At 40.3% G+C, this 20408-nt stretch overlaps 1 protein-coding gene across 1 annotated transcript in view; it reads left to right on the forward strand.

The window, feature by feature from the left end:
• Positions 1–4820: 4820 nt before the first annotated feature.
• Positions 4821–20408, forward strand: part of LOC147459924 (uncharacterized) — a 29981-nt gene continuing 14393 nt past the window's right edge. Inside the window, exon 1 of the mRNA XM_086511649.1 lies at positions 4821–5473. Within this exon, the coding sequence (XP_086367775.1) occupies positions 4821–5473 (653 nt within the window). The remainder of the gene's footprint in view (positions 5474–20408) is intronic.

Below are 20408 nucleotides of genomic sequence, written 5' to 3' on the forward strand. Positions count from 1 at the left end.
CTTGTGGGATTGAGACATATACTTAATAAGTTCAAGAATATCTAGATTGAATTGTTTCTTTATATGCTCACATACATCTATGCAAAGTCCAAAATACATGGGTATATGTAAGTGGGGCTCAAACTTAAGTTCAAGCCTCATATGCAAGTGACACTAAATCTTAAGTTAAAACCTGAATTTAAGTTCTAAATGAGCACATGGAGGTCTTGCTTGAGCCTATGATAGACTCTAGTTTACAAATAGATATTGATTAAAAAGACTCACATCCATTTTTTCAAAGAATCAAACAAGTACCTTCCAAGCCTCAAAGTCCTTCTTGGTTTGGTTGACACCAGGTGGTGGCTTAGAAGGACAACCATTTGCATGCCATTGTGCTCGTGCGTGCATAAGCTGGTCAAGAAATGGCTCCTTTTGCATTGACATTGCAACAGATAGGTTCGCATCTTTGGAGATTTCACGAGAGATCTTTGGTGGGCAATTGAGAATAATCTTTGATCGTCTAAATTTGAATTGTTGACGCAATTGAGGGGTAACCTTTGCAACGTTTGCACCTTGCAAACGTTTTGCAGCACTAATGGAGTGTTGTCCAGAGATGATCCAATAATCAACATTGTGAACATCCTCTTTGGCAAGATTTTCAAGAGGATGTTTTTTGGAAGGATCACAAGGCATCAAAATTGCTAGTATCTCCTCTTGCTTTGGTTCTTGAATGAAGTCTAAAGTCAAAATTAATCTTCTATACACATAGTTTGATGGAGCAGGAAAACACCTTGTCACGTTGTGACGTGTTTTTACGGAATGATGCAAGCCACCCCAAAGACTTTGGAAAGGGTTTTTTAATGATTTTGGGTCCCTTATATGTAAGTAAATCATGCTTGTACAAAGTGTACAAAGGCCGTGTGTGCCAGCTGTCTCTACGCATGCGGGCCAGTTGTGCGGGGTGCATAGTTTTGCTGTTTTTGTACATAGACGTGTTGAGACTTGAAAGAGTCACTTAGTACTTGAAAAATATGAACAAAACTGAGTTTTTATCAGCTTGAAATCGTGAGTGAGTGGGGGATTTGACAGAGGAAGATCTAGCAGCAAGAAGCCCTGATTGCCGCGAGGGATAGAGGCGTTTGGGAGTAGAGCAGCCTGTCTTGCTAGTCGAGGGCCCGATGTGGTGAGTTGAGAGTGTGTATCTCCTCAATGGGCTAATGAAAGTGGGTGCTTAGCTCTGCATATTGACCTCTATTCATCTTGTTTTGAGGTATGGTGGCTATGGTGTGTGCAGCTAGTCGAGGGTAAACTATGTGCTGCAATGCATTGCTTGTACATATATCAAAGGGCAAGGTTTCCCCCAATTTTTCCATCACATTTTTTGATTTTTTTTTCTGAACTTTGTGGATTTTCAAATTAAGCTTGATTTGATTGGGTTTTGGTCAAGCTATGTGTATATATGGGAGCGCCTACGGAAGCCCTACTAGCACATGGAAGGGCGTTTGAAAAGAAGCGAAGCTCTTTGAGTTATGGTCAAAAGTGCAGAGATTTCCATGGTTTTTTTCTCACTTTTTTCCTTGATTTTATTGCTTCCTTGGTGTCTTTGAGTGCAATGGAGTGTAGTGGGAGTTGGAGCGGTGTAGAGGGAAGCTAGTCGGAGCTAGTCGAGTCTAGTCGAGGTTGAGTGTGTGTGAAATTGAGAAAATTAGTGAGAGAAGATCAGCCCGTATTATCTCGAGAGATCTATACTCTTTATCATCTTTTCTTCGTGTTGGTTTGAGGTGTTGTAGAGGCCAGCCCCCCAATCCTTCACATAAACTGGTGCCCCCATGGAGGAGAAGAGAATCCTTCTAACAGGGTTTTAATCTACAGACTCGCATCCATTTGAAGATCAACTCAAGGCCTATGGCGGGAGATGGGTATGAAGTCTTCAAGGGTGGGAAAGGAGAAGATGTGGAAAAGTTCATCCGAAGGATCGAATTGATTGCATTGAAGAGCAATAGGGACGATGGTGCATTCAAGGTACGTTTGGTGAGTTTGCTACTTGAAGGTGAAGCACGTGAATGGTATGAAGATAGGCTTGAAGGTGGTGTAAAGGGAGATTGGAATCTTCTTTCTCATGCCTTGGGAGAAGAGTTTGAGAAGGAGGATGATCCTGAGTATTTGTGGAGAGAGCTAAGCAAGCTGCAACAAGGAGAACATGAAGACATCAATATGCACATAAACAAGTTTGAAGCTTGTTGGAGAAAGATCATAAAGGGACTTGAAGAGAATCAAATGCCCCTTGATTTCTTGAAGAAAGATAGGTTTGTGGTTGTCTTACATCAAAGCATCAAAGACAAGGTGGAGCTCAAGGACCCAGAGACCTACAATGAGGCAGTAAAGGTTGCTAGAGAGCAATGGAGAGAGAAGGTGAGAAGGCATGAAATGGCAAATAGGGAAAGAGAAGCAAATGTACATCAAAGGTATGGTTATGTACTAACAAATAATGTGGTCGAGCCTTTGCCTTTGGATATGCATGTTGAAAGGGAAATCCATGTAGAAGCTCCAAGAGTGGACAATAGAGGACAGGAATCCTTTCACCAAGACATTCAAAGATTGACATAGCAAATAGGAAACCTCAACCTTGCTATGCAAGCTATCCAACAAAAAGTAAGAAGACCTCAAGGAGAACGGCCTCAAAGGAATAGAGGTGATAATGTGATGTGTTACAATTGTGGGGAGAGAGGGCATATATCGCCCAATTGCAATCAACCAAGGAAAGAGCCAGGAGGTATATATCCTATCATACAAAGACAAATAGTTAATGAAGGCAATGTAAATGGAAATGTGCAACCTCTCCAAGGTCAAGGACTTGCACAACAACAGGGACAAAATCAAGCTCAAGCACCTCCGCAATTTAACGTAGGAATTTTGGAGGCAGTTGAGGAGGGAGATGAAGATGATGAGGTTGATGTCTTTGCAAATAAGAGAACAAGGGCACAAAAATCAGGCAGTGAAGGCCTTTTCAAAGAGGAAAGAGCAAGGACAAAGACAAGGAGAGATGTAGATAAAGGCAAGGCACCTATAGAGCCTGCAAAGCTTGGGGCATATCCAGTTATATTGGGTAGACCTTGGTTGATTGCTATGAGGTCACGACAGGACTTGTACAGGGGATGTATTGACCTCTTTGTGGACAGGCCTAAAGAGAAGAGGATTAGATATGATATGAAAACATTTAAGGTGCTGGAAATTGATGATGAACCAGCTATGCATCAAGATTTATTGCCATCCACTTATGACATGTGTGACAGTTCTTCTAGTGCATCCTCTACATATACTGACGATGAGGTTTATGATCAAAGTCTTCTTGATCTTGATGTAGATCTTTGTGGGATACATGTATATGATGAAAATTGTGATAAAGGGGATGCTATGAGATCAGAAAATGACCATGGGGCTGATCATGAGCCGAATGTACCAAAAGCTAAATTAATGGATATGCTTGCAAGTGACCTAACTAGTCGTGAGAGAGAAGCATATGACGCATTTTTTTATAAGTATCCCAAGTTGTTTTCCAAAGATTATGCTCAAATGAGGGGAACAAAGACTGTTGTTCACGAAATAAATCTTAAAGAAGGTGCAAAGCCTGTTGCTCAAAAGCTAAGGAGATTGGGCACCATTCAACGAAAGGTGTTGAAGATAGAGGTGAGTAAGCTTTTGCAAGCTGGTTTTATCTACCTTGTGGATGATGCAGAATGGGTTTCCCTTGTGGTTATAGTCCCAAAAAATGGAAATAAATGGAGAATATGTGTGGACTATAAGCCATTGAATGCGGCAACAAACCGGCATCACTATCCCCTTCCCTTTCAGGATGAGATTTTGGACACTGTTGTAGGTCATGAGAGATATTCGGTATGTGATGGGTTCAGTGGGTATTTTCAAATTGGGATTGCATATGAAGATCAAAAAAAGACCAGATTTTTGACCCCATGGGGAGTGTTTTGCTATAGGGTGATGCCCTTTGGCTTGATGAATTCTTATGCGAGCTTCCAAAGTTGGATGGACAAAGTATTGGGGCCTTACCTTGGAAGCTTTGTAAAAGTCTTTATGGATGATTTTTGTGTTTACGGTGATAGAATGCTTCATGTGAAAAATCTTGATATGGTGTTTAAAAGGATTGATGAAGATGGGGGTCAACTCAATCCTTTGAAATGTAAAATTGCAAGAGCTAGAGTGATACTTCTTGGCCAAGATAGCTTGAAATGTAAAATTGCAAGAGCTAGAGTGATGGGATAGCTCCAGATCCTGCAAAAGTGGAATGTTTGCTTATGATGGAGAGTCCTAAAAGTACAAAGTAATTGATGAGTTTTGTACAAAAGCTAAGGTACTTGTCAAGGTCTTTTTGTATGCTTGGTGAATATGTACATCCTTTGCAAGAAGCAACACAAAAAGACCCTTTCCTTTGGACGGAGCATGAGCAAACAGCTTTTGAGGACGTCAAGGAAAAGCTATCTACATTACCTTTGATGATGCCTCCTTGTTGGGATGAAATGTTTTATTTGAGCTTGAGCGTGGGTGAGCATGCTATTGGTGCAGTATTGATGCAAAAAGGAAAAAAGCAATCTTATATGAGGTCGGTTTACTACATAAGCAAAGTAAATAATGATGCACAAAAATCTTGGCATGAGATCGAGCAATTGGTTTGGGCATTGGTATATGCAACAAAAAGGCTGAAATCTTATCTTATTTGTAAGCCTTTTGTGGTGTTAACATCATGTAGTTTAATGCCTCATGCACTAAGGTATCCTAGGGATAGTCCTAAATTGCAAAAGTGGATACTTAGCTTGCAACAATTTGACATGAGCTTTACTAAAGAGGATAGTGTGAGAGCAAATATGGCGGATATGCTCACTTTTAAAGAAATTCATGCAAGGAGTGAGTTGAAGAAAGATTTGGAAAAGAAGATAGCACCAAGCCCAACTATGCATGCGGAGCTTCAGGATGTAGAGGGTACCTTATACTTTGACGGGGCTTTCAAAAGGAGCATTAATAAGGGCACTATTGGTTATATATTTGTGGATAAAAATGGAATTGAGTGCTGGTTTGGAATCCAAGAAGTGGATGTAAAGAGTAATAATGAGGCTGAGTATGCAAGCCTCTATTTGGGCCTGGAAGAATGTGTCAAAAGACATGTAAGGAGGCTTTTAATCAAAGGTGATTCTATGTTGATTGTGCGGAAAGTTCAAGGTACCTGGAAGGTAAATCAAGAAGGCATGAAGGGCTGGTTTTTCAAAGTGAGGAAGTTGTTAAAGTCTTTTACTTCCTTTCAAATATGGCATGTACCACGAAATATGAATGTAAGGGCTCATGAGTTGGCGGAACAAGTGTTCACAAAGGATGTGCATGCGGTGATAATTAGAGAGCCAAGGCATCTTGGAAGGGAACCCCTCCATGAGGAAGAACATGTGTTGCAAATGGGTTTTGCAAGAAAGGGATTGGCTTCTCAACAAAGGCAATCAATCACACGAAGAGCTATGAGGTATGTCTTGATTGGAGAGCAAATGTATCACAAGGGGGCTGATGGTGTCATGAGAAGAGTTCTCTACCATGATGAAGTTTTTGATTGCTTAAAAGCATGTCATGAGGAAGGATGTGGAGTCCATTTTGGAGTGGAAATTACCAGAAGGAAAGTATTGAATGCTCAACTTATGTGGCCAAGTATGAATAGGGATGTTGTGCATTGGTGTAGAAGCTGTCACGAGTGCCAAATATATCAAAAGAGAAAGCTGATGCCTGAGCCTTTGAGACACATTGTAAGCTATGGACCTTTTGAGAAGTGGGGTGTGGATGTAATTGGTCCTCTTCCAGGCTCTAGAAATGGGAGGCACTACATACTTAGTGCAGTGGATTATAAGACAAGATGGCCAGAAGTAAAGGCTAGTAGAGGGGCTACAAGAAAAGATGTATGCAGCTTTATTTTTGATTGCATATGTTGTAGATTTGGAGTGCCGTTGGAGCTTGTAAGTGATCAAGGGAAAGAGTTTAGGAATGATCTTATCACTGAATTGGTGGAGAAATTGGAGATCAAACATAGGTATGCTACTCCTTATCATCCACAATGCAACGGGTTGGTGGAGGCATTCAATGGAGTTTTACAGAAGATATTGTTCAAGCTTGTGGAAGAACATCCAAAAGATTGGGATATGTATTTGGAGAGGGCATTGTGGGCATGTAGAGTGACTCAAAAATCATCCACGGGCTTCACTCCATTTCATTTGGTATATGGAGAAGAGTGTGTTATGCCGATTAATGTGATGCTTCCTTCATTGGAGTTTATTTTGAAGCATAGTTTGGTTGAGGAGGAGCATGTAAAAGAGAGACTGGCATCTATGCATAGCCTCTTGTTGGATAGAGAAAGTTCCATTAGATACTATGAAGACTTGGGAAGAAGAAGGGCTGATGTATTCAATGAAAAGATAAAGGAAAAAGGGCTATGTGAAGGCATGTTGGTTATGAGGTATAATAGTGCTTTGGACAATACCTTTCAAACAAAGTTCAAGGCAAAGTGGGAAGGTCCTTTTGTGGTGCATAAGGTGTATGATAATGGAAGATATCAGCTCAAGGACTTGGATGGAAATATGCATAAGGCAAGAGTCAATGGGATCCGAATCATGCCTTATGTGACCAGAATCATGTGATGAAGCAAGAAATGCACATGAAACACTTGAAAGTGTTCCATGCTTGTTGGGGGGGCAATATGTGACGTGTTTTTACGGAATGATGCAAGCCAACCCAAAGACTTTGAAAAGGGTTTTTTAATGGTTTTGGGTCCCTTATATGTAAATAAATCATGCTTGTACAAAGTGTCCAAAGGCGGTGTGTGCCAGCAGTCTCTATGCATGCGGGCCAGTTGTGCGGGGTGCATAGTTTTGCTGTTTTTGTACATAGACGTGTTGAGACTTGAAAGATTCACTTAGTACTTGAAAAATATGAACAAAACTGAGTTTTTATCAGCTTGAAATCGTGAGTGAGTGGGGGATTTGACAGAGGAAGATCTAGCAGCAAGAAGCCCTGATTGCCGCGAGGGATAGAGGCGTTTGGGAGTAGAGCAGCCTGTCTTGCTAGTCGAGGGCCCGATGTGGTGAGTTGAGAGTGTGTATCTCCTCAATGGGCTGATGAAAGTGGGTGCTTAGCTCTGCATATTGGCCTCTATTCATCTTGTTTTGAGGTATGGCGGCTATGGTGTGTGAAGCTCCTTGTGGTGCAGCTAGTCGAGGGTAAACTATGTGTTGCAATGCCTTGCTTGTACATATATCAAAAGGCAAGGTTTTCCCCAAGTTTTCCATCACCTTTTGTGATTTTTTTTGCTGAACTTTGTGGATTTTCAAATTAAGCTTGATTTGAGTGGGTTTTGGTCAAGCTATGTGTATATATGGGAGTGCCTATGGAAGCCCTACTAGCACATGGAAGGGCGTTTGAAAAGAAGTGAAGCTCTTTGAGTTATGGTCAAAAGTGCAGAGATTTCCATGGTTTTTTTCTCACTTTTTTCCTTGCTTTTATTGCTTCCTTGGTGTCTTTGAGTGCAATGGAGTGTAGTGGGAGTTGTAGCGGTGTAGTGGGAAGCTAGTTGGAGCTAGTCGAGGCTAGTCGAGGTTGAGTGTGTGTGAAATTGAGAAAATTAGTGAGAGAAGATCAGCCCATATTATCGAGAGAGAGTTATAATCTTCATCCTCTTTTCTTGGTGTTGGTTTGAGGTGTTGTAGAGGCCAGCCCCCCAATCCTTCACAACGTCAATGCTAAAGACTTCATTGATCCCAAAAGGATAGAATCCCTTCTTGATTTCTAAAGAGGTCAGTGCCTTGTTATCTTCAGATGGAGTTTCCATGTCCATCAACTCCTCTTCAGAAACCTCTTATTCTTCTGCACTCTTTTTCATCTTCCTCTTTGCTAGTTTTTGTCGATCTTCCTCAAGAGTAGAATCATCCTTTTCCTTTCTTTTTCTTCTGAGTCCTTGTGCATCTTGCCCTTGTGAACCTTCTTGCTCCTCTAAATTAATGGTGACAATGATGTTCTCTACATGTGTTAAAGTGCTTGCACGGGCACCTCTTGATGCTGCAAGTGCACTCCTAACTATGGCTTTCCCTGTCTTCTCCACAACTTTCTTAGGTAGTGCCCCTATTGGTTTCTTTGCAGGTACAATCTTGTTTGGTAAGCTCAAGACTCGCTTTGCATGTTTCATTGCCTTCACTAGGTCTTCCACACAGTCCACACCCGAGTCTTCTTGATTAGTGAAGCTGGAGATCTTCAATCCTAATTTTAAAATAGAATTTATTTTGCTACCATTCATGTCTGCTACATGAAAAGTGCCCAATGATAAGCAAAACTTGTTTGCCTTTGTGGTCTCTCCAATAGGTAGCACATTACATGCAAAGCATGGCATTGCTGTTGCATCCACATCATCTTTGACACCCACAACAATCCCCATGTCTCCATATTTCATATCACCTCGTGACAAATATAGGTGGATGTCACCTTTGTAGTTTGCATCTGTATCGTAGGTATCCACAAACCATTTCACTCCTTCTTCTTTTGTTAACTCAAAGGTCTTGTCAACCTTTATTCTTGGAGCAGTAGTTTTGGCGTGAGTGGACATTCCAAGAACATCGAGTGTGAAGACTTGTGCACCCTGCTCTGGTATACTTGGTACATTGGAAGCCTCCATTCCTGAAACAACCAAAAAGAACAATGTTAGAACCTAAACAAGGAGCATATGTTTAAGTTAAATAGTACATTTAAAAAAAACACTAGCATGTGTAGGCGAGGCTCGAACTTAAGTTTGAGCCAAAAGATGTTGTTTTGTACCCTTGCTAGCCACAAGGATGTCATGAGAGTAGTCTTGCAAGTTAGTGCTACATTAAATTTGAGCCTAAAAGTGAAGCTCTATGATTTTTCTAGCTAGAAGGATGTCATGAGGCTAGGCATGCACCCCATTGCTACATTAGCATATGGAGAGGAAGCTCAAACTTAAGTTTGAGCCTAAAAGTGATTTTTTATTCCTTGATGCACTTGAGGCTCGAACTTAAGATCGAGCCTAAAGGTGCTATTCTATGCCCTTGATAGCCACAAATATGTCATCAAGCTAGCCTTCCATGCTAGTGCTACACTCAAATATGCAAGTGGGAATCAAACTTAAGTTTGAGCCTCTTGTCATTGGTTACCAAAAGGATGCCATGAGGCTAGACTTAATTTCAATCCTAAGTGTTTTTATATTCTTGCATGAATCCTAAAAGGACTTAGTGAATCTAGATTTTCATGATAGTGCTATACTAACATATCTAGGTGAGGCTCGAACTTAAGCTCGAGCCTCTTGCCTTTGGTAGCCACAAGGATGTCCCTCGGCTAGCCTTACACCCTAGTGCTACAATAGCATATGCAAACAAGGCTAGCCACAAGGATGTAATGAGGCAAGCCTTGCATCCTAGTTCTAAAGAATATGCGCTTGAGGCTCGAACTTAAGATCGAGCCTAAAGGTGTTCTTCTATGCCCTTGGTAGCAACAAGCCCTACATGATGGTGCTACTCTAATATATGCAAGTGAGGATCGAACTTAAGTTTGAGCCTAATGGCATTGGTAGCCAGAGAGATGTCATGAGGCTAACCTTACACCCTAGTGCTAAAGTAACATATACAATTGATGCTCAAACTTAAGTTCAAGGCAGACTTGCTATATTGGCATATGTAGGCAAGGTTCGAACTTAAGCTCGAGCCTCTTTTCCTAAGTAGCCACAAGGATGTCATTAAGCCAGAATTTCTACAATAGCATATGTAGGCAAGGTTCGAATTTAAATTTGAGCCGCTTTCCCTAAGTAGATACAAGGATGATATTAAGTTAGACTTGCTATGTTAGCATAAGTAGGAAAGGTTCAAAGTTAAGTTTGAGCCTCTTTCCCTAAGTAGCCACAAGGATTTCATTAAGATAGCCTACAATAGCATATGCAGGCAAGGTTCGAACTTAAATTTGAGCTGCTTTCCCTAAGTATTCACAAGGATGTCATTAGGTTAGACTTGCTATACTAGCATATGTAGGAGAGGTTTGAACTTAAGTTCGAGCCTCTTTCCCTAAGTAGCCACAAGGATATCCCTCGGCTATCCTTACAAATTGGTGCTACAATATCAAATGCAATTGATGCTTAAACTTAAGTTTGAACCTAAAGGTGTTGTTCTGTTCCCTTGGTATCCAAAAGGATGTCATGAAGCTAGACTTTTATGCTAGTTCTATACTATCATATGTAGGCAAGGCTCAAACTTAAGTTCGAGCCTCTTGCCCTTAGTAGACACAAGGATTTCATGAGGAAAGCCTTGCATCCTAGTGCTACACTAGCATATGAAAATGAGGCTTGAACTTAAGGTGCTATTCTATACCCATGGTAGCCACAAGGATGGCATTAGTCTTGCATTCTAGTGCTACAGTAGCCTATGCAAGTGAGGATCAAACTTAAGTTCGAGCCTCTTGGAATTAGTATCTCTAAAGGATGAGTCCAGACATACTCCCTAGTGCTACAATAGCTTATACAGTTGAGGCTCGAACTTAAGCTCGAGCCTCAAAGTGTTTTTCTTTTCCTTTGGTATCCACATGGATGTCATGAAGCTATACATGCATCGTAGTGCTATACTGACATTTGTAGGCAAGGTCTACACTTAAGTGCAAGCTTTTTCCCATTGTTTGCCACAAGGATGCTATTCTATGACCTTAGTAGCTATAAGGATTTCACAAGGCTAACCTTTCCCCCTAGCGCTACAGTATGAAATAATCAAACTTTAGCTTGAGTCTAAAGATATTTTTCCATGTCCTTGATATCCACAAAGATGTCATGAGGCTATGCCCTTGCATAGTAGGGATACACAACAAGCAAGGCTCTTTCCATTGGTAGCTACAAGGATGTTAGGAGGAAAGCCTTGCATCCTAGTTCTAAAGAATATGCACTTGAGGCTTGAACTTAAGATCGAGCCTAAAGGTGTTCTTCTATGGCCCGTGTAGCAACAAGCCCTACATGATGGTGCTACTCTACTATATGCAAGGGAGGATCGAACTTAAGTTTGAGCCTATTGGCATTGGTAGCCACACAGATGTCATGAGGCTAACCGTACACCCTAGTGCTAAAGTAACATATACAGTTGAGGCTCAAACTTAAGTTCAAGGTAGACCTGCTATATTAGCATATGTAGGCAAGGTTCGAACTTAAGCTCGAGCCTCTTTCCCTAAGTAGCCACAAGGATGCCATTAAGCCAGACTTGCTACAATAGCATATGTAGGCGATTTTCAAACTTAAATTTGAGCCGCTTGCCCTAGAGCTATTATGCTTTAGCCCTAGTTAAGTCTCAAGCACTTGCATGAGGCAACACTATCATGCTAAAATATCCACAATAAGCTCATGAGGTCACACTAGAGTGGAATATGCTAGTGCTTTGAGAGCATTAGAAGGTGAGGTTTAAGCTACATCAGCTCATTGTTCTAGTTTCTTAACAAGGAAACAAGGCACCAAAAACGAGCTAAATATTAAAAGCAAAGAATCTACGTCAAGTGGAAATGTCACACTCAGTACCCAACCAAGTAAGTGTTGTTATCTATCTTTTTCTTTAAGTAGATTAATTACTTAATTACAGTTTTTAAAAAAGTTAATCTAAGTACTTATTGATTAAGTACTCTAATTAAAGAATAGACACTTACTTTCAATTTATAGAGCGTGATTTTAGATGTAGTTGTAGTTTGATTAACTTAATGATAGAGTTTAAAAGGTGTATTAAGGAGACGGTATCAAACAATAATGAGTATAAGTAGTCATTAGAAGTAGATTAAATAGAGATTAGAAACTAATAGAATGATATTGAAGATTGAACTTTTGAGATGCAGGTTTAGGAGAGATTAAGAGGAAGGGAGGGAGTGATTAAGAGGAGACAAGGGAGATTACATAGAGATATGAGAAGAGATTAGGGAGTGATTAAGAGGAGGCAAGGGAGATTACATAGAGAGATTAGAAGAGATTAGGGAGTGATTAAGAGGAGGCAAAGGAGATTACATAGAGAGATTAGGGAGTGATTAAGCGGAGGCAAGGGAGATTACACAGAGAGATTAGGGAGTGATTAAGAGGAGCTGATGGTAATTACACAGAAAGATTAGAAGAAAATATCACACACACACACACACACACACACACACACGAGAGAGAGAGAGAGAGAGAGAGAGAGACAAAGAAGTGCACCTGGATAAGCCTTTCGAATTTGAAATTCAAATTTCAAATCTAAACTACAATCAGATCTTCACCTGCAATCAAAAAGAGAAAGATATGCACACACACACACACACACACACACACATAGAGTTAATGTAGAGCATTTTGGGACTGCAAATAGATTCATAGAGGAGAGGGAGATGGGTAAGTAAAGAGCCATACCTGTCACGTCGTCATCAGTTTTTTCACTGTCTGCACAAAAACCGAAACCCTGTTTTAATGTAGAAGAGAGAGAGGGAGAGGGAGAGAGAGAGAGAGAGAGATAAAGAATTAATCTAGAGTTGTGAAAAAGAGCCTTGTGGGGCCGCGAGCAGATTCGCAGAGGGCAAGGAGATGCGGGAGAAAAGAATCTCACCTGTCGCGCCGTCGTCGAATTCGTCACAGTCTGTAGAAAAAACCAAACCTATTATAATATAAAAGGTTTTAAAAGCATTAAAATGCCTTTAATAGCTTTTCCCACTAACCCTACTAAGGTTAGGTTAGCAAACTCACATGCGTGGACCAAAACTAATGGTTTTCATGATGGTTAAAAGAAGTGAAAAAAAAACTTTTCACGAAAATCAGCATAACTTTCACATACGAAGTCCGATTGCAAAACTATTTTTATGAGCCTGTAGCTTGAGAGCGGCTCTATGCTTTTCTGAACAAACCCTATTCAAGAAACCTGTTGTTTACAATAGGTTTTATGAACAGTTTTCAAAAAAACGACATTTAAGGGGTCAAAAAATTCGACAAAGTTAGGGGTGTCTAGAACTAGTTTTTTGAGAGTTTTGGGAAAATAATACTCACAAGTTGGACATAGTTTTGACTTCCCTTGGCTAAAACCTCTTAGGATCAATGAGTGAGGGACCCACCTCCACCAACCCTCTTCCTTAACCGATTTCATTGCACCTTTTTGCCTGTAAAATTGTCCTGCTACAACACATAAAACACCAGGACTATAATCACCAAGAATCGATTTACACATAAACAACTGAGAAAAAAAACTCATTGTATTTTAAATGTCCATCAATGCTCAATTTTCATAGCATAATCTCCAAGCCCACCTATACTAAAACTAATGTCCTATCCTAAAAGAAAACTATATGACTGACTATGCTCGAACTTAAGTTTGAGCCACTCATGCAACTACTTTGAAGCCTCACCTTCTTGTAAGCTCCGACTCTTTTGATATGTCATTCAAGGAAACTTAGGTTTGATGTAAAGCTCATCATTACCTTGGCTCCACCTTACAACTTTTTAAATGTATAATATAGCTCGAACTTCAATTTGAGTCTCCTTCCAAATTCAAGGCTACTACAACATAGCTTGGGTTTTTTCTCACACCTGTTGTTGCTCATAGATTTCTAACACTTGAATGTGCATCTATGCTCAAACTTGAGTTTGAGCTTTCTACCAAATTCCATGGGTTCCTCCATGTAACTTGGGCTACATCTTGCACCCCGTGTGACAAGTATAGATTTCTAACACTTGGATGTACATTTAGGCTCAAACTTGAGATCGAGCCACCTACAAAATTCCATGCTTGCCTCTGTGAAACTTTGGCTTTGTGAAACTCTTTTTATCTAGGTATTTATAGCACTTAGATGTACATCTAGGATCAAACTTGAGCTTTAGCCTCCTATCGTCATGCGTGGGTTGACTTATAGCTTGAGATCCATCTTGCAACTATTTTAAGCTAAAGATTTCTAGCACTTAGACCTACATTTAGGCTCCATCTATACTCCGACATTGTAACTTAGGCACCATATTGGACCTATTTTCAGCTTTAGATTTCTAGCACTTAGATGTACATTTAGGCTCAAACTTGAGCTCGAGCCTCCTACCATCCCCAATGGGTTGATTCAGTATAACTCGAGATCCATCTTGTAACTCTTGTGAGCTATACATTTCTAGCACTTGGATGTGCATAAAGGCTCCATCCTCCTATCAAATTCCATGGGTGCCTCTGCAATGTAACATAGTCCCTATCTTGCAACTCTTGTTAGCTTTATATTTCTAGCACTTGGATGTACATACAGGCTCAAACTTGAGTTCGAGCCTCCTACCATCCTTCATGGATTGACTCAGTGTAGATTTTCTTAATTGAATGGGGTGCAAGATTTTGCCAAAATTGTGAGTGTATCTTGGGAATGCATTAAATTTTGAGTTATATGTTCAGGCATACAATTTTGCTGATATCTCTTGATTTTCTCAAAAATTGCAAGGTCCAAAACAAGGTGATTCAGTGTTTCTTGTTGATGGTTCCACAAGGAAAGCTCGTGGGGTTATTCATTCCACTGATGCATCTCAACGTTGTGGTTTTGAATTGATTGGCACAACATGTGTGGCGATACATGTACTAGAAAGTTTTGATGACACCTGCTTGATTCCATTCATCACTATGGACGCAAGAACCATGTCTCAAGCAGTTGGAAGCATCATCAAATGGCCACTGCATAATATTGTTATGGATAGAGGAAAATCTCACACAATAGATGAGGATTTTCTTGTTGGTCAAGAAGATGGATTGATAGATAGAGCGAGTTGGAAAGAGAAAAGAGTCATCCTTTGGGCTGACAATAGATCTACAAAACTTAGTAATGGAGTGGTATTGCTGGTCCACCCATATGAGGCTATAAACTGTATTGAACTAGGTGAGAGTAGCTTGGGTGTCATTGTGGAAGGGTCGATGCATCCACATCAAAGTGATATTTCAAGTTTGAATTTGGTAAGCTGGCCTATTAGGCAGCTCACATTTGAGAATGGTGAGCCCTTGATCAAAGACACTGGATCCTCTTCTACCATTGAGGGTATTCAAGATTTCGTCATGGAAGGAACGGGAGATTCCCTTGACAGCTTATATGCTTCCAATGATGACTATGAGGATGATGGCATAGATAACAACACTAAAACTAGTTTTGAAGAAGGTACCACCAGTACAGAACTAGGTCTTCTTCTTCATACTCAAAATGATAGAGAGCAGGATGCCATTGCCGGTGACTATGATATAAGAGATGGGACAGGTAAGAAAAGGAGTTATGTACATAGAGTTAGGCCTAGAAAAAAAAAGGTAATGCTCATGCTTTCAACAAACAATGTGATGCTGCAAACATTCACAAAGTTGCAACAATTGATTTTTGTGAGATGCGATGCTGCCAGATTGGAAACAGATCCAAAATCATGCAAGCGAGGGCAGACTTTTGGAGACAAAGCTACACTAGTCGATGCACATTTGTATTGGATTGTATGAGCATGGCTCATAGAAAAGATCAATATGAGGAATGCTTTGAGTTTACTTTTGATGGAAAGAAGGTATGTAGTAAAGCATGGTATGTAATGCATGGAATAGGAAAGTCAACATTTTACAGGCTGCGTAAAAAATTCTTGGATGGAGCATGCAATGGCAATCATGGAAACACTGGAATAATAAGGAAGAGCTTGACACATGTTGAGATGGCAAAAGCACTCATACAAGGCTTCATAGATAATAATGCAAATCAAATGCCACATAAGTCAAGGACAACCATGCATGGCACTTGGGAAACTCAACGTGTTCTACCAATGATGTACAAACAAGTGGACATTTTGCGGGAAGTAAATGAAACACTTGTCACAATGGAATACAAAACGTTGTCATAGCCAACATTCTCAAGGTTGTGGAACACGGTCTTCAAGATAGTCACTTTATCAAAATCAAGCACATTCTCTAAATGTGACATTTGCGCATCCATAAAGGTCAAGCTGGAGTCTACCAAAAATCAGGTGGAGCGTGTTAGATACATGGCACAGAGGAGATCACACATGTTGCAACAAATGAGCTATAGAAATCTGTACTATGCTTGGAGGAGCTCTTCAAAAATGAATCCAACCAAGTTCTTGTGCATTATACATGACAAGATGGACCAGAGTAAGACTACTATACCACAAATTAAACCAGTTCCAAAATCTCTCAATGGAGTTGAGAGGTTTCCAGTATCCTTGACAGGAATGCTCACTCATGGACATGGACAAACAGCTTATGGTCACTTTTCATTGGGATTATGGCCGAGTGATCCCAACTTCACAATTGCATCTCTCTCAAAATGTCTAAGAAACTTAGAAAGCAGAGATAAACATATGTTTGGTGACTTGAGCTTAGAAAACTCAAGTGTAGAACCACGAACAAATCTTTTTGATTGTGTTTTGTCTACAGCTTCTCTCTATCACCATATGAAAGTGCTTAAGGAGAAAAACCAGTACTGCAAGGAACAGAGTGCTCAAAATGAAGAGGCAGAGACTGATCTAATCACAAATGTGAATGTGGACACTGAGAATTTTGCTTTTAGACAGGGAAATGATTGTCCAAGGATGCAATCAATCTTTGGTACTAATGCACATGTACAGGAGGATGGCAATGTATTTGGGTTCAAGAGGTTGCCAAGAACATTGTTGTTGCAACTTGACAATTGTGGTTCAGAAAATAAGAATCGATATGTGTTTGCATACCTATCATTGTTGGTTGCACAAGGAGTCTTTGACAATGTACAACTTGGATTTCTTATGCTTGGTCACACTCATGAAGATATTGATGCATTGTTCAGTCGCTTTTCTGAGAAGCTTAGAAAACAAGCCATTTTTACATTTCCACATTTGATGAAGATCTTCAGTGAGTGTGTTAGCATGCATCCAACACCTTTTCTCCTACAAAAGGTGGCAGACTTTAAAGGATTTGTAAAGGGGTTCTTACATGATGGAGCAGATAGCTTAGTGGGTCATTCAAATCCATTGCAATTTAGGTTCTATATGAGTGATGGAATACCTTTGATGCAGTACAAAGTGCACCCTAAAAATGTGGATTGGTTACCCGAAAATGGTATAGAGTTATGGAAGAGAAATGACCAATGAGGAGCCAAGCTTCCTGAAGGTGTTCCAAAAGTATTACCACCATTTGAGTATGTTAAAGATAGTGAGAAAGTTATGGAAGGAATAAAGAAGTATGTTAGTTGGTGGAAAGATCACTTGCAAGAGAAAGGAGATGAAAGTGAGTATGCTAGGTGGATCAATCCAGTTCTTATGTACTGGCAGAATCTCATGCAAGCTATGCAAAACCCTGGACAAAGTGAAAACACTTTATTTGATGACTTTTGGCCAAGGAGTATGCGTGAACAAGATCATCCTCTTGAAGTTCCATTGGAAGATGGTCTAGATGAAGCACTTGACATAATAGAGGGCCACTATTGTGGTCCAATGAGCAACAAACCTGCTGAGGAGTTCAACCCAACTCTTGATGTGGCAAAGGAAGAATTTGTACTTGTGCAACCTTGTGATGAAAATTACCCAATTTGGTTAGGAGTGGCAGCAACAGATATTGATCAGAACAATGACTCGGCAACCTATCTTCAAGTGAAGATACAATACTGGGCACCAATTTCAAAGAAGAAGAATGCAAGTGATGTGGAGGTTTACCAGGATTGTTGGAACAAGTATTGGAGAGAGAACATCAATGATCCTCAACGTTGGGAAGACACTAGCGGCATCATTTGGGCATGGAAGCCCAAGGGTGGACGAATTCTTGAGAAAATCAAGATTCCAAAGGCAATAATCCTCAAGGCCAAAAAGAGTCAGTTGAAACTTGATGAACATGAGGCACCATCAAATTTCAATGAAAATGAAGAGGAATGATCGCTTAGCATTCACCTTTCAACTTTGTAATCTTCTAGCAATGGGTCATTATCAACATTGATAATGGCATCCCACCTTTGTAATCTTCAAGAAATCTTATTCAATATGAATGGTGTTTTTTTTTCACATTAGTCACCCAAGTTTTTCTTGCAACTTACATTTTAATTGTTTTATCAAATGAAGTATGTGTGGGAAGAAAACTTTGGGTGCATGAGCATGTGTGTGTGTGTGTGTGTGTGTGTGTGTGTGCACGTGCGCGTGAGAGTGTGTGGGTGTGTATTTGTAAACTAACATGTGCAAAAACACTCTAGTGTATAGTATGGTTGTTGAAAACGGACCATATTGGATCTTGTAGACTCATAAGCATCCACTAAACATTGTATCTTAGTTTTCATATGTGCAACAACCTAGTACAGTACAACCTTACCTCAAGTCCATGAGACACAAAGAATTATCCCAAATGTGTGAATTTTTCCCTATTTTCCTAAATAGGTGTTCTATCTCTTTCTGCATATGTACATACTACATATTACTTTTATTTTACAATTTATCTTATCTAAATATGGTTGTGCTTGAGCATAAATGCTGAACTAGGGGGTGGGAAATGATGGTGCAGCCAGATTTGGTCGGTCCGGGGGAAGCTTAGAAGTGGATGAATGGAGAGTTATAAGCATATGGCAAGGTGGTTAAAGATATACTTGATGCAATGGTCATCAAGCACACTTGGGATATATATGCCAAATTGTATTTTGCAGGTCAAGTTGTGGATTTTGAGCTCTATTAGTCAAGAAGCTTGAAGGCGATGCATTTGTGGTATGTATGTCGGATTGGTGGCCAAGATTAGCAGTGTCAAGATTGTTTATGTGCTTGAGAAAAGGTGTATGGTGGTTCACTAATCGCGCATCCTATTGAGCTTGAAATGGCAGATGGTCATGACGATCCTGCTATTCTTTGAGGTTTTACCATCCAAAAGTGATCTTTATGAAGCCAACTATATTCACGAACGACCATGAAGCTTTGGAGGTGGTGCTTTCTATGGATATATGCTCATATAAAAGTCCCCTTTGATTTGGCCATGGGCATGTGACCTCTTCAAGGATCAAATTGCTAAATTTTGATGGTGGAGCTTAGGGACATGCAAACAAATGCAGGAAAAGAGGTTAAAGAGGAAAGTTTTTTCCTACCCGGATGGTGGAGTATCGGTGTTTTACAAAGTGAATTTGTGAAGGCAAGGTCAACAATAAAGGGAGTGTGGAGTGAAGTCAAGCATGAGTTTTTCCTATTGTGGTCCATGATGCAATGGTGTAAAACGAACACAAGTTGCGATTTTTTAAAATAGTGGACCTTATTTACTTGGTGAGCCTAATGTCGTTTTTCATTTTGTAGAGCCCAGAGGTGTCCGCTTGGCATGATCAAGGCCATTGCCCTCGATGCTAATCCCACAGCCAACATCCTTGGTAACCTTTGAACTTACTGATTCGTTTAATTTAATATTGTCATAAAAAATCAACTGCCATCGTGACAATGGGTTGAGAGCTGTTTGAAGGTCTGCAGAGATCTGAAGCCAACATTGGTTGTTCTTTCAAAGCATCAATGCAACTCATCATCGAACTCGTTTAGTGCGCATGTGGGAGAGGTTCCCCAGCCCCTTGCAGGTGGCCACACCTTTGCCTTCTGTCAGTTTTGACCTGCCTCCCTACAACAAAGTTAATGAGGAGAAGGAGAAGATGTAAAACATTGATACCCTTTGAGCCTGAGGTAGATGAAGATGCTTCCTCCTAACCTTATTATGTGGAGATGAAGAGGTCTACCTCATACCCATTAAAAAAGGAGATGTTCCCAAAGTAAATATCTGTCAAGAGAACAAACTTTTGTGGGTGTTGCATGCTCACATAGAAGGGCAGCAATACCCAGATGAAGGTCCACTGCAACCAAGTCACGGAGATGAAGATGGTGCCCTTTCAACTATGAGAAGAGGAGAATCAAGTGACCTCCATAGCCTAGCAAAGTCTCCTTCTGTCATAGTCATAGAAATGAGAATGGCACAGGCTTTACCTTGCCGAGTCAAACAAAGATTGAAGAGGGTTGTAGCCTCTCCACACTCTCAATGGAGATAAATATGGTAGTCTATGTCTGCAATCCCCAACATACTTGAAATTTGTGGAGATGGAGAAGAAGGTAACCTCTTGCCAAATCTAATAAGAGGGACTTGTAATGACTCAATCCTATTGCGTGATGCAGATAAGCAATATCTTCATATTTACAAAGATGGAGATAAAGTTGATGCTATGGAGCAAATGATCTCAATGATTTTGCAGCAAAATGCTAATTTCCTTTTTGTCCAAATGGTTAGGCTTGAATGTGTTGTAGCCCCCTCTCATCAATCTGAATTGCATACCTTGACCTCATGTGAAGATGAAAGCCAAGATGTTGTTGGTTTGATATCTACTCGATAAGCCTAATGAGGGTTTTTGGCTTCTTGATCCTACAAACAGATGCTTGGCATGATCTCTAC

Source organism: Adiantum capillus-veneris, chromosome 4 (assembly GCF_014529385.1).
Source record: "Adiantum capillus-veneris isolate H3 chromosome 4, ASM1452938v2, whole genome shotgun sequence".
In the NCBI taxonomy this organism is placed as follows: Eukaryota; Viridiplantae; Streptophyta; class Polypodiopsida; order Polypodiales; family Pteridaceae; genus Adiantum; species Adiantum capillus-veneris.